Source organism: Cupressus sempervirens, chromosome 5 (assembly GCF_028749045.1).
Source record: "Cupressus sempervirens isolate cs-2001-9-10 chromosome 5, ASM2874904v1, whole genome shotgun sequence".
Classification (NCBI taxonomy): domain Eukaryota; kingdom Viridiplantae; phylum Streptophyta; class Pinopsida; order Cupressales; family Cupressaceae; genus Cupressus; species Cupressus sempervirens.
In genome coordinates, this window is record NC_143122.1 from 390,040,783 (window position 1) to 390,053,846 (window position 13,064).

The window sequence follows — 13,064 nt, forward strand, 5'->3', positions numbered from 1 at the left end:
TGTTGTGCTACCCAAAGCTGGGTGTTTTGCATGGTTAGCATTAAGGAAGCGTATTCTTACAAGTGATAGACTTTCTCTGCTCCAAATTACACAACCTTTCAGTTGTGTTCTCTGTGGTGAAGGAATTAAATTTGCTGCTCACCTTTTGTTGAATTGATCCTTGGCCACACAATGTTGGAATTTTTTTTCTTTCTAAATTTAGCTTCTTAGTGCCTCTTCCTAATACCTTTTGGGCTCTTTTTCAATCCTGGCCAGTTTTGTTTTCTGAATCCTTGTTTCATAACATGTGAAAATGTGGTCCTGCTGCTGTTGCATGGGCTTTATGGTGGGAGCGTAATAGATGCATTTTCAGACATGAATCCTCTTCTTTGAGCCATGTTCTTGGTTGTCTTGAGGCACATATTGTTGAGATGGTGAATGCTCACGTGGTTAACAACAGATGCAACCATTATTTTTCTTCTTGGGATGGAAAAATGTTGAAATCTTGGAAAGAACTGAACACCCAAATGAATACAATTCCAAATCCTAATGTTCACCAAGTTGTTGATAGAGCTGCTATTAAATGGATCCCTCCTAAACAGGGTTTTTGCAAAGTTAAGTCGTGGTAATCCTGGACAATCTAGGATTGGGGTTTGCATTAGGGATCATGAAGGGCATATTTTGGCTGTTAAGACTTGCCCAGTTTCACCTGGTGCAAATAATGTTGCAGAGGCGCTAGCACTAGTTGAGGGAGTGACTTTGGCAAAACTTGGTGGTTTCACAAAAGTGCATATTGAGGGTGATTCTGTGATTATTATTAATGCTTGCATTACCAAAAAAATTACAATTTTGGAGGACTGCATACATTATGGATCGTATTTGGCAGCTTCTTGACTCCTTTAGTGATTGCAAAATATCACATGTTTACCATGAAGGCAACAAGCTGGCTGATGACCTTGCAAATTTAGAGTGTGATGGTGTTAGTATTTGCTCCTTCAACCCAACAATAGATTGTAACTTATATCCCGCCATATGTGATTTGGCAAGTAAGGAAAAACATGGGTGATTTGTATTCAGTTTATATGCCAATTTTGTTGTGTTGCTGGTTGGCTGAATCTTTGCAGCCAGAATATTTGATGGATGTGTTTCCAGCTCGTAGCTTATGGTTGTTCTGGTAAATTCGGACTTTCTTACTAGTTCTTTCCCTATAGAATTCTCGAAATAGCTTTCTAGTGGCCCAGCCCTCCTTTGCTTTAAAAAATAAAATAAAATAATTATCAATTCCTAACTCTTTATTCACTTTCGTTAATCTAAAATTATGTAAATGGGTGACAATAAGAACGTGACAGTGTGATCATTATCAGAGTGCAAAAAGAGTCGTAAAATGATCATGTGCCTACCAAATACACCAGCAACAAGAAAACAGTATGCGTCATTGTAAAAAAGCATCAGAATTGTTGTCGGTTGCACGCGTAAAAGCATCAGAATCAAATCAAGACAAACAATCGCGACCTGTTACGCCACCAAACAATTTGAAATCTCAATTGTATTCACACTCAAACAATAATGCAGATGCAGCTAAATACACAGGAAAAATGCAGAGAAAATAAAAAAAACGAAACTACAGGTTTCACCCGTATACTTTGAAAGAGAAAAGAACCAGAAAACACCATATCTTTATTCCCCTCTGTAAAATGGATCAAAATGTAACCCAAATGATGAAATGAGAGGAATTCTCCCTCTGCATTTCCAAATCACAAGCATAACCTTCGAAGATTTCACAGGTATTTTCAATCTATCAAGCTTTTTGTGCCCAATTGTGGTCCCATTACTCACAAGCATTCTTTTCTTCCCATCAACTCCGAATGCATAAACACCGTATTTCATCACCCTTTGCCCAAGTCCAATGGCTTCCTGAATCCTCACTACATTGAATTTCATGGCTTCTTTGCTCTCCAAACATATCCAGCTTACTTTATTGCTGTTTTTGTCATTCTTGGGTGCCCAGTAAGTCCAGAGATCGTTGTTCAATACATTGTTAGGATTGAAGGCTTCCCCTCTCACACTGCTTGCTGTGACATAAGAAGAAGCAGCCAGATCTTTTGAAAAAATGGTTTTAATGGCCTTTGTGAATTCCATTAGCCTTTCCGCATCTTCTTCAGAAATGAGCCCCGTTGTATTTGGTGGAACATTGAGCAAAAGAACACAATTTCTCCCCACTGAATTATAATAGATATCCAGCAATTTGCTTAGCGGTTTGGGTTTCTGATCTGGATGCCAAAACCAGCCTTTTCTGATTGATACATCACATTCTGCAGGAATCCAATCGGTTCCATATGGATCTCCAGTATTCAAATAGCTACAGAAGAAAAAAGCAGAATTCTTCAATAATTTTTTTGGAAAGGGGAAAAGGGTTTTTAATTTTTATTTTTTGAGGGTTTGTATGAATTACCCTTCAATGGAAGCATCTCCAATCTTCAAAGAAGATCCATTAATGGTAGACCAAAATGTTGAGCCTGCAGTCCCATTTTCATCTCCCACCCATCTGATGTCTGGTCCCGCATCTGAGAATATGTTAGCAGATATTTGCAACTCATTAACCAGAGCAAACCACTTGGAAAACAAGTATGTCATTGTAGTGTTATCTCCTTTTGCTCCATCAAACCATACTTCGGATATAGTGCCATACCTGCAATCCGTATACCAGTCTTAAACCCTCAAAAAGAAAATACTTGGTAGCTTAAGCTTTCACAGTTGACTATTATTATAGAAACTTTTCAGGCATTTGTTTACTTTTTAGACGCTCTTCTAAAACAGCACAATGTTGACAGGTACGAACACATTAATCGCAATAGTTTCTTGTTAAAGTTGTGCTTCCTGGGTGGCGAAGTTAAAAGAGCATGGGATGCCTTACTATTAAAGGAAACATAGCTGTGTACTTTTTGAATCCTGTGTAATGCCTTGTTTGCAGTTATATTCATTGCATGTCTGGATCCAATGAATTAAGTCTGTAATGCTTTGTTCACTGTCCATAGTAATACCATACTAAAGTTGTATTTTGGCTTTGAAGCATTCCATGAACTTCAAACATCTAGTAATTGCTCTTGAGAGCTCATTTTCAGAGAAATCCTTAGAAAAGGATCCATCGAATCATGGACAAGGCGGTTGCCTTGTTCAACCCATAATTACCATAAAGAAAGATAGTACCCCAAGTTTTCAAAGGATAAATCACAAAGGCAGAGCCTATTTGATGTCTGATACAAAAAGTAGAGCCTATTTGCCTGATAAATTAACAGACATTTGAGTTGTTTAATTGATTTGTATTCTAACGTCTGGTTGAATGTAGAGATCTAATATTATAAGAAAATAAAGCCTGAATTACAACCCTCAATCACTAACTCCCAATTTAAAAAATCAAACTATTCATAGACCCTGAGACAATAACATTGCTATTGAAGCTGATAAGGCGGATAAGAATGTATGGATCTCATATGTTTTCAAGGCTGCTAAGAATATATGTATCTCATTTGCCGTCCACATTTTAATACATTTTGTATACCACCTCAGTTTCTTATTGTTTGCTCAACACATTTGGGATTCTGTGTAGTTTGGAACCGGAAACATTCTATTTACAGAATCAAGCGTCCATTTCTTTTTGTTTGGGCTAAGAGTAGGTATAGAAACAATTTCCACACAGTTTTCTTGCAGAATATTTTAATGGAAGTTCTTAGTTCACTTCACCGAAGCAATAAATCTCCACTCTACCCAACTTTACCTACTCAAATTCAGTTTGGTGGACAAACTTGTCTGCAGATATTCTAGTACGTAAACTGCTTGTTTCTTGCCACAAAGGAAAAACAGGGAAAACAGTAAGAATGGCGCATGGAATGAAGCCTATTTACAGAGAACATAAATTATTTCCCATGGATTTCATCTCTTTCCTCTTACGGCTAATTAACAATTGGAGCTGAAAAATTGTTTCTCATTTTTATACCAATCAATGAAAAAACAATAAAGAAAGCATAGAAAATCTCACTTGGTAAGGAGCTCCTGCAACTGTCCCAAATAAAACTCATTATACTGCAATTCATCACCATAGAAAGGCTCATATCGATCCCATGGAGACAAATAAACACCAAAATCCAGGCCTTGGGCTTGTGCCGCCATTGATAAGTCCTTAACAACATCTCCTTCTCCATCTTTCCACTGGCTGCTTTTCACAGAATGATTTGTATACTTAGAAGGCCAGAGGCAGAACCCATCGTGGTGTTTTGTAGTCAGAATTACAAGAGAAAACCCTGCTTCTTTGGCCACATTCACCCATTGATTTGCATCAAGCCCAATTGGATTGAACCATTGAGGATTCTCTTTCCCTGTTCCCCATTCTCTGTTGGTGAATGTATTTATACCGAAATGAAGAAACATAACCATTTCTCTCTGCTGCCATTTGAGCTGCTTGGCAGTGGGAAGAGGCTCCAGAGGCAGGGGAGGTGGAACAGCAAAACTGCAGACCCCCAAATCAAAAATAAATGAAAGAAAAACAGCCACCCATATCATAATTCTCCCCATTTCACACTACCCCACTAAGAATTGAATGACGATTTTCTCCGTGTTAAAACAGAGCATTCAGATCAATCTCAGGCTATGCAGTACAGATATGTCACACGCTACAGCATCAATTAACACATTCGCCCCCCAAGGAATCACATGTCTGTGAGATAAGCAGATCAAGATAGAGTATAAAATCCAAACAACACAAATCTTACAAGTTGAAAATGGAGTCTAAAGATTCTGATTTTAAACAGCAGACTGAGAAAATGACGTTTATATTAATAAATTCCATTGCTAATTTTAAAACACACAAATCCACTCCTCCATTGGGCGAAATAGAATGATGCTACTTAGGTTTTTTCACTTTGTTGGTGTGAATGGGAAGATTTTGAGCTTTCCATTTTAAAAAGATAAGATTTTGAGCTTTTCAGGATTTGGATGATGCAAAAGTATGACTGCCCGTCATTTCTTTACCCATTTTCTAACAGTAAATGGCAATAAACAACTACTCACATTTATGCGTGGGACAAATGAAGTCTGATCACGAGCACTAACTTAAACGATCTCACGATCTCAGAAGAGAATATCGATTTATTCTGCAGTGCGTGCACACACGTTTTTAAGGCTGTACAGCTGCATTTTATGCTTTGTGTCTCATAAAATACAATCAAAGTATTAAACAAGTTTTTTTTTTTTTGTTTGCATAAATCAGAATATTTTGTTTAGTTTTTTAAAATTTATGCAAGATTAATATAATATATTGAGAAGCGTAATCTTACAACAGTGGCAGATTGTACGGGAGGCTGGTGAATGAAATGGTGTAAAAAAAATTGTTTTACATTTCATATTTTCCATTGCATTTAGTGATCACCAGCTATTATCTAGAACTCAAAAAGTTCCACGAGCTGCTGCTGATGCTATTTAGATGTTTTTGGTTGGTAGGAGTTGTTCACTTTTTGTGGCACAATTTGTAGTCTATGAATTGTAATGTTTAATGTTAATATTTTTTCATCTTTTTGTTACAAATGAATCTGAAAACTAAATTGTAGACAAATAAAAAGGAGATGAGTGGGTCCATATCAGGTCCCTAAAATGTCTATGTGGTGGCCTTCAATAGTTGGTAGCACGTAGGCTTTGTGCCTTGCAAGTCTAAATCCTTAATAAAAAAAAAATAATAATTAAAAGGAGATGAGAAAAAATGATAAAGACACATGTTCATTTTTTCAATAAGCTCGATGTTATTTATAGTCCCCCTCTTTTTCCATAGCTAAGGGGAGGTCCCCATGTAGTTACTAAGGGGAGGTCTCCATGTGGCTCCTAAGTTTAATTTCGCTAGCAGTCATTGCTCCACATTTAAAGAAATGTTTTATAAAGTAGGTGTTCCCATGAAAATATTAATTCTGCTTATTTTTGTTGCTTGTTTTCTGCTTATTGACATATTATAGATTTCTATTCAATGGCCCTATTAGACAAGGATGCTTTACACACATAAGCATTGTTTTTGCTTCTATAATTCTTTCCAACTTCATCAATCAAATTGCAAACTTACACAATTTAATTCTATGAGTTTGAATTGATAAAACTTTCATTCAAGACTTGCATGTAGGTAGGAGACCTTTTCAACAATGATAATCTCTTGAACTTCTCCAACGAAGAGATTGTGTAATGCCCTGCTCGGGAACCCAAGAGAAATAAACTAACATGATACAGTGTTTATTGAACTTTTTTTTTTTTTTTTTAATGTTTAATCAACACCAAGATAACAATAATGTGGAAGCAATATACACATAAACATCAATTACACAAGCAATTACAAATGCAATTTTCCATTCCTCAAGGATTCCTTTACGTTGAGTCACATTTAAGAAGTTTATAATAATTAGTTTACATTTCAAGTACAACATCTCATGATCATAAAGAAATGACAAATACATCATCTCATGAGCAAATGCATAAAAATAACTGATACAATAAATTACATCTAATGAACAACATCCACTACACATGTCGTAGGGTATGCGAGAATAGATACAAGCACATCAGATCACATGATACATGATAAAGTACATACATCAACTGAATAGAAGTCTCTAAGATAAGAATAAAAATGATAATGGTACAATTGCATCCATGAGCATCCAACATCTATCAATCTGAGGGGGACTAAAATGGTAAGAAGACACTACCTCCTGACTACGTGGTCACGTAATCAGGCTTCCACACCTATCATGTAGGGAAGATAATGAATGATCCACATACGAATAATCAAACCATAATACAATCCTAGGCAATAAATATTGATAGCCAATTCTACTTCGAGGGTAACACAAACTACTCAAGAAGAAAAGATAATCAAAATCAAAAGGTTACTCAATCCAATACCAACACCACATTCTAAAGTCAACATACAGATACCAAGTATAAATCAAGTATCAAGAATCAAGTGACAAAGTCAATGGAAGATATCCACTCCAAGTCAAAGTCCACATGTCAAGTATAATAACCAACCAAATACCAATTGTCATCAATGAAAGAATCATCAACAATAAATACATCAATCAATACACCACCAGAGGCAAATACAAAATCTACAAAGGAGACTCAAGCTACATTCTAAGGAGTGTCATCACATAGTCAAACTACTTGAGTTACCTTAGACTGGTCTCTCATTAGACCCTAGACCCTCAAGTGTTGAGTTACCCTGGACTAGTCACTCTAAACCCCAAACCCTCAACGTGACACATGTGAAACCAAAATACCCTCATGAACAAAAAGAAAATCAGTCATAACTCTCACCAGGTATCATCCCATTCTCATCCTTTGCCTATACAAGTGCTCAAGGCATGGGCGAGGCAAACATCTCTAACTTATCATTTTGGTGTATCTCAAAGAAAGGACTAGGCAAGATATTTTAATTACTCTGTTATCACTTGTTACACAACTTACAATAGGTTACCTTGGTATTGACCACTTTGGGCCCCAAACCCCTATTGCAAATCACTCCCAAAGACATGGACCTAGTCAACCTTCCTAAAAACCAACAAATCACAATTGTGTCCCATACCACAAAATAATAATGATTGAATTTGGTCCCATAATAGGCAACCCGACAATAGCATTGGTTCTCAAAACCCAAATTCTCATAAAATTCGCATCAAAATAAATTTCAAAAATCATAAAAGATACATCATGACATCTAGTCAAATAATCATCATAAAAGAAAACTCAAAGATGCCTCTAGTGCACATCCTAACTTGGCCAACTAAACAATTGACAAAGAAATCCATAAAGAAAACAAACATCACAAGACTATAAATAGAATATAAGAAAAACACATAGTTTCCAACCATATAGTTAAATTCCATATTTTTCTATATTTAGCTTGAGCCATGAAGATGTGTTGAACAAAATTATTCTTAAATCATAAATGGTTTAATTAATAACATAAAAGTATTTAATTATATTTAAATATTAATATCAATTATATGCCTTAAATATTAATATGACTTCTATTTTGGTCTAATATTAATATTTACTTTTTTGATTCATTATGCAACTAGACATAACTCGAATTTAAAATTATAATATTGATTAAATAGTTTATAATATCTCTCAGATTCTTAAATATTCTTAAATATATGATCACATAGTTAACTCCATAATAACTCCTCTTAGAAATATAATTTAAAATCACAAATATTTATTTATCAACTTTCCACTTACATTAATAAATATATAATCTTTAAATGCAACTAGTAGCTTAACTAAACTTAAGATATCATTAATAATAACATCCACTTAACAATTGGGGAGATGGATTAAACGGAATGTGGAGTCTAGTTTGATTCAAGGTTGGAAGTGGGGTGGAACCTTACCTCCATAATCTCACTTGCAATTTGTAGATGATACTACTTTGATGGGGATGGCTACAATGAGGGAGGCATCTAATCTTCGAAGGGTCTTGGATGTGTACCTAGTTGCTTCAGGTCAACAGATTAATGAAGGAAAATCTTCCATTTACTTCTTTAATACTCTGAGCCCTATTCAACAAAGAATTGCTCACACTCTGAGATTTCAGATCGAGAATCTTCCATTAACGTATCTTGGCATTCCCATCTTAGTGAGTAGGCTTCCCAAGGAGTCTTGGCAGATTATTTTGGACAAATTCTGGGTGAAAGTTAATCATTAGACTCGTCATTGGCTATCCTTCGTTGGGTGTGTCTAGTTGATTAAGTTGGTGGTTCAAGCTTTGCCCATTTATAGATGCATGCTCTAGGTTACTCCTATGGGCTTTCTTAAGGATCTAGATTCTATGGTGTGCCAATTTTTATGGGTTGGCTGCTTGGAGACCTCCAAATGGAGTTTGGTTAGATGGGAACTGGTGTGCAGCCCGAAACAATATGGGGGACTAGGCTTGAGGCAGTCGGCTTTAACTGGGGAGGCGTTGGCTGCTAAACTTTACTGGCGGTGGTGTAATGAGTAGGATAAGAGCTAGGCGAAGGTTCTTTCTCAAAAGCATTTCCTAGGGACCTCTCATCTTGATATTTCCAAGTATCCACTTGGGGGGAAGGGATCTGTGATTTGGGATTCTCTCGAGAAAGGGGCTAAGCATATTAAGGATGGGTTATTTTGGATCTACAAGAGAGGAGCTGAGGCCCAATTCTGGTCAGATTCTTGGGATGGATATCCCCCAATCACTTCTCAATTTCCTAACCCGATGATTCTTTGTCAGCTATTTTTGGAGGCTGGTTGGTCAAGGGTGAGTGACTTTAAGTCCTTTTTCCCTTATGGTCAGATGGAAATGGCTAAATGGAAGTCACCAGATGAATGGTCAGTTGCTAGTTTACATGAGGAATGTGTTGTGCTACAAAATATCCTCTCCAGTAGAAGATGTTGCTCTCTTAGGAAGGATGATGTGCTTGCCTAGTCTCCCAATCCTAAGGGAACCTATGCGGTTGCCTCTGGGTATAGCAAGTTGATGTCTCATAAGATGGTTTTGCTTGAAATGCAGTGGTGGAAGACGGTCTGGAACAAACTTTCTTAGCCAAAATGTAACTGTTTTATTTGGATGTTGGCCTGGAATAAGTGTTTGACTTGGGATAATGTTTGGAAGAGAGGATTCCACGGCCCTTCTATTTGTGTTATGTGTGGGGCTAATGAGGAGGACTGTACCCATTTGTTCTTTCGTTGCTCCTTTGCCCTACAACTTTGGCATTTTTAGTGGGAAGTTTGGACAACTCCTTGTGTCCATGCTTCTTCCTTGATTGAGTTTTGGCAGGGGATGGGTCGGCCCCCTTCTATGGCTCCCTTTCTGCAAGAGGTGTGGTTTGTGGGGCCTATCTTCTTATTGTGGCAGATTTGGCTGGAGTGCAATCGAAGGATTTTTCATAAAGAACAGAGACTAGTGCAACAAATTTGGTAGAGGTTATTGGTCATGGTCCAAGAGACAGTAGAGGCTAAGTGTGAAGTGGAATTACCTTTAGGGAAATGAGATATAGAGTTGGTGGAGAGATTGGGGACTTTGGGATCCTCTTTGACCTTAACCAGGGTTACGAGACAACGTCGTGGGAAGCAAAAAATTGACAGGGTTGGAAATTGGCAGCTTCCTCCTTATGGTGTCTTGAAGATCAATATTGATGGATCTTCAAGGGGCAATCCAGGTTCGACTAGTATCGACAAGATTGGTAGAGACTCTCTGGGTTCAGTGATCTTTATCTTTTCAATCTATGATGGGATTCAGACCATTAACCTAGTGGAAGGATTGGCTATTCTTGCCACTCTTGAGAAAGTGCACGCTTTAGGGTGGAGAAGAATAATTTGTGAATCTAATTCCTAGGTTTTGATTAACATGCTTATTGAACAAAAAGTGGCTGATGTTAATTGGCAGTTGGCTAGGATTGTGCAAAAAATTTCATAGATTAGTTCTTTGATGGAAATGGTGACTTTTATCCATATTCCAAGGGAGCGGAATAGGGAAACCGATTGTTTGGTGAGATGGGCTTCTGAGCATGCTGAGGGATGGAGAATTGAGGAATGGGAGTTGGTTCCTCAGGAGCTCTGTCTTGACTTAAGGAATATTCTTGATGAGGATAGGGCAGAGAATGGTGACAGATGATGGTGTTGGTTGTTTTATCTTTGTTTGGGGTTGTACTTTTGTTTCTCCTTGGGACCTTGGGTCCTTGATCTCTTTGTAATGGTGCTTTCTTATCTTTAATAAATTTTTACCCCTTTATTTCAAAAAAAAATCCACTTAACAAACAAATGAGTAATTATTTATTTAATTTTTGAAATTAATATACAATTAATATGTGTTTTTCAAAAAAAATTAATATTTTTATTTTTTTAAATCAGATTTATTAAATAATAATAATAATAAAGTTCTTCAAAAAAAATTAATACATATATTTATTTAAAAATAAAAATAAACTTGCATGTCTTTTTTTTCACATGCCTATTTGTTCTTAACAATGCAAAATTATTATATCTATTTTTAACATGTATTTATTCTTTTTCACATGCAAAAATATATTTATTCCCTTACGTGCATTGTGATAACTACATTGATTTACATGCAGTAAACATTTATATTTCTAAAAACATAATTCTTTCACAATAAAAATATTCTATTTAAATATATAATAATTTTTTTGTCATGTGATTTTCTAAATCTTATTACTTTTTCTCAAATATTAGATTTTAATTTTAATTTGCATAATAGTGCTTAATTTATCTTTGACTTTCAATTTGTTTTAATTTTATAAATGATTTCCAAAAGCATTTAATCAAACTCTAAATTGGATGAATATTCATATTTTCTAATTATTTTGCATGTAAATTTTCTTAAGAAGAATCTAGGATTTTGACAGGTTTCATGCAACATAGCTTTTGCTAAATTTAGAACAAAGGTTTCTAGATTATGATTTTTATCAAAATTTTCTACATAATAATAGTAAATTATTTCCTCCTAATTTCACAAAAAAAAAAAAAAAAAACCCAGAAGTAATTTCTCTTTTAAATTTCAGAAATAAATTTCATGCACAAATTATACCATTCACTACAACACAACCTATCAAACACGAAGAAGATAATCTTTTGAAGGAAAAATTTGCAATCACCCAAGAAGACATGATGTCAAAAGATCTTTTTCAAATGAAATTTTACTATTGTGGGTTTCAAATCCTACCTCATGTTGATGCTAACAATTTGACAACTTGGTGAAACCCTTACTATATTGAAACCCTTCAAAGCTTCCAAAATTCTTTTTGCTCAAAATCCTAATAATTGCTCCCTAAAAGTCTGTGTGTGAAATGATGATCAAAAAATCTCTAATATAGAGCACTAACTCCCTTTAGGGTTTATGTTTTTGAAAAGCCCTAAAATATAATTATTTAATTTAATTATTCCATTCATGCATATTTTGTTAAGTAACATGGATCATTTCTGCAAATGTAGAATCATAACTATTGTTATTGATGATGTCCAAATGCAAATTTTGATCTCATATAAATATAAGAGGGGGAGACACGTCTCTATGGTGTAATCATCATTTAAATAATATTATATTAACATGAATAATGTGTGTGTGTGTGTGTGTGTGTGTGTGCGTGCGCGCGCGCATTATATTTAAAAAAATTTCTAACATGAATAAGTATATATAGGAAATGATGATTACCAATAACAATAATGTATATTAGATCGAATCAATCTAACTGAAGCTACAACTTTAACACTCCCTCTTGGTTAGGGAGGATTGATATAGAACACATTATGCTCTCAAGTATATGAAGAGATATAATCTCACCTTTTATAACACACAATTCAACTAAATTCCATAACTTTAATATAAGCTTAGACACCACCTTAAGTGTGGTCTATAATAGTAACTATGTCATGGTGTTTGACAAAATGCATCCCAAAGAACCATGATAACATATATATATATATGTATGTATGTATGTATGTATGTATGTATGTATGTATGTATGTATTATATTAAAAAAAAATTACTAACATGGATAAGTATATATAGGAAATGATGATTACCAACAACAATAATGTATATCAGATATAAAAATCAATCTGACTGAACCTACAACTTTAACACTCCCTCTTAGTTAGAGAGGATTGATATAGAACACATTACACTCTCGAGTATATGAAGAGATATCATCTCACCTTTTATAACACACAATTGAACTAAATTCCATAACTTTAATATAAGCTTAGATACCACCTTAAGTGTGGTCTATAATAGTAACTATGTCATGGTGTCTGACAAGATCTAGCCCAAAGAACCATAACAAGTTGGTTATCATGGTGTTTGACAAAATTCATCCCAAAGAACCATGATAACAGGTCTACCATTTATAAGATCACCACCTTACAATGGTTTCCTTCTCTTTGTTCATTATCATGACTTCCAACACTCTGGGACAACAATTAAATGAAGTCTATCATGATAATAGGTCTACCATTTATAAGATCATCACCTTATAATGGTTACCTTCTGTTTATATATGTCAATGAAAAATTGC

The 13,064-nt window shown here is 35.2% G+C and overlaps 1 protein-coding gene across 1 annotated transcript; it reads right to left on the reverse strand.

The window, feature by feature from the left end:
• Positions 1–1,635: 1,635 nt before the first annotated feature.
• On the reverse strand, positions 1,636–5,010 carry LOC149556435 (alpha-L-fucosidase 1-like). The gene is made up of 3 exons (XM_089830744.1): positions 4,016–5,010; positions 2,432–2,668; positions 1,636–2,338 (listed from the first exon to the last, which is right to left on the reverse strand). Exons 1-3 carry the CDS (start codon positions 4,546–4,548, stop codon positions 1,657–1,659), a joined length of 1,452 nt encoding a protein of 483 aa, XP_089686870.1. The 5' UTR covers positions 4,549–5,010; the 3' UTR covers positions 1,636–1,656.
• Between the last annotated feature and the right edge of the window lie 8,054 nt (positions 5,011–13,064).

Bases quoted from the DNA above. Each gene is read 5' to 3' on its own strand.
- LOC149556435 (XM_089830744.1), bottom strand. From the start codon at position 4,548: ATGGGGAGAATTATGATATGGGTGGCTGTTTTTCTTTCATTTATTTTT. The intron at 2,669-4,015 runs GTGAGATTTTCT...TACGGATTGCAG, and splicing joins TTGCAGGAGCTCCTTACCAA to GTATGGCACTATATCCGAAG. The intron at 2,339-2,431 runs GTAATTCATACA...TTTCTTCTGTAG, and splicing joins GGAGATGCTTCCATTGAAGG to CTATTTGAATACTGGAGATC.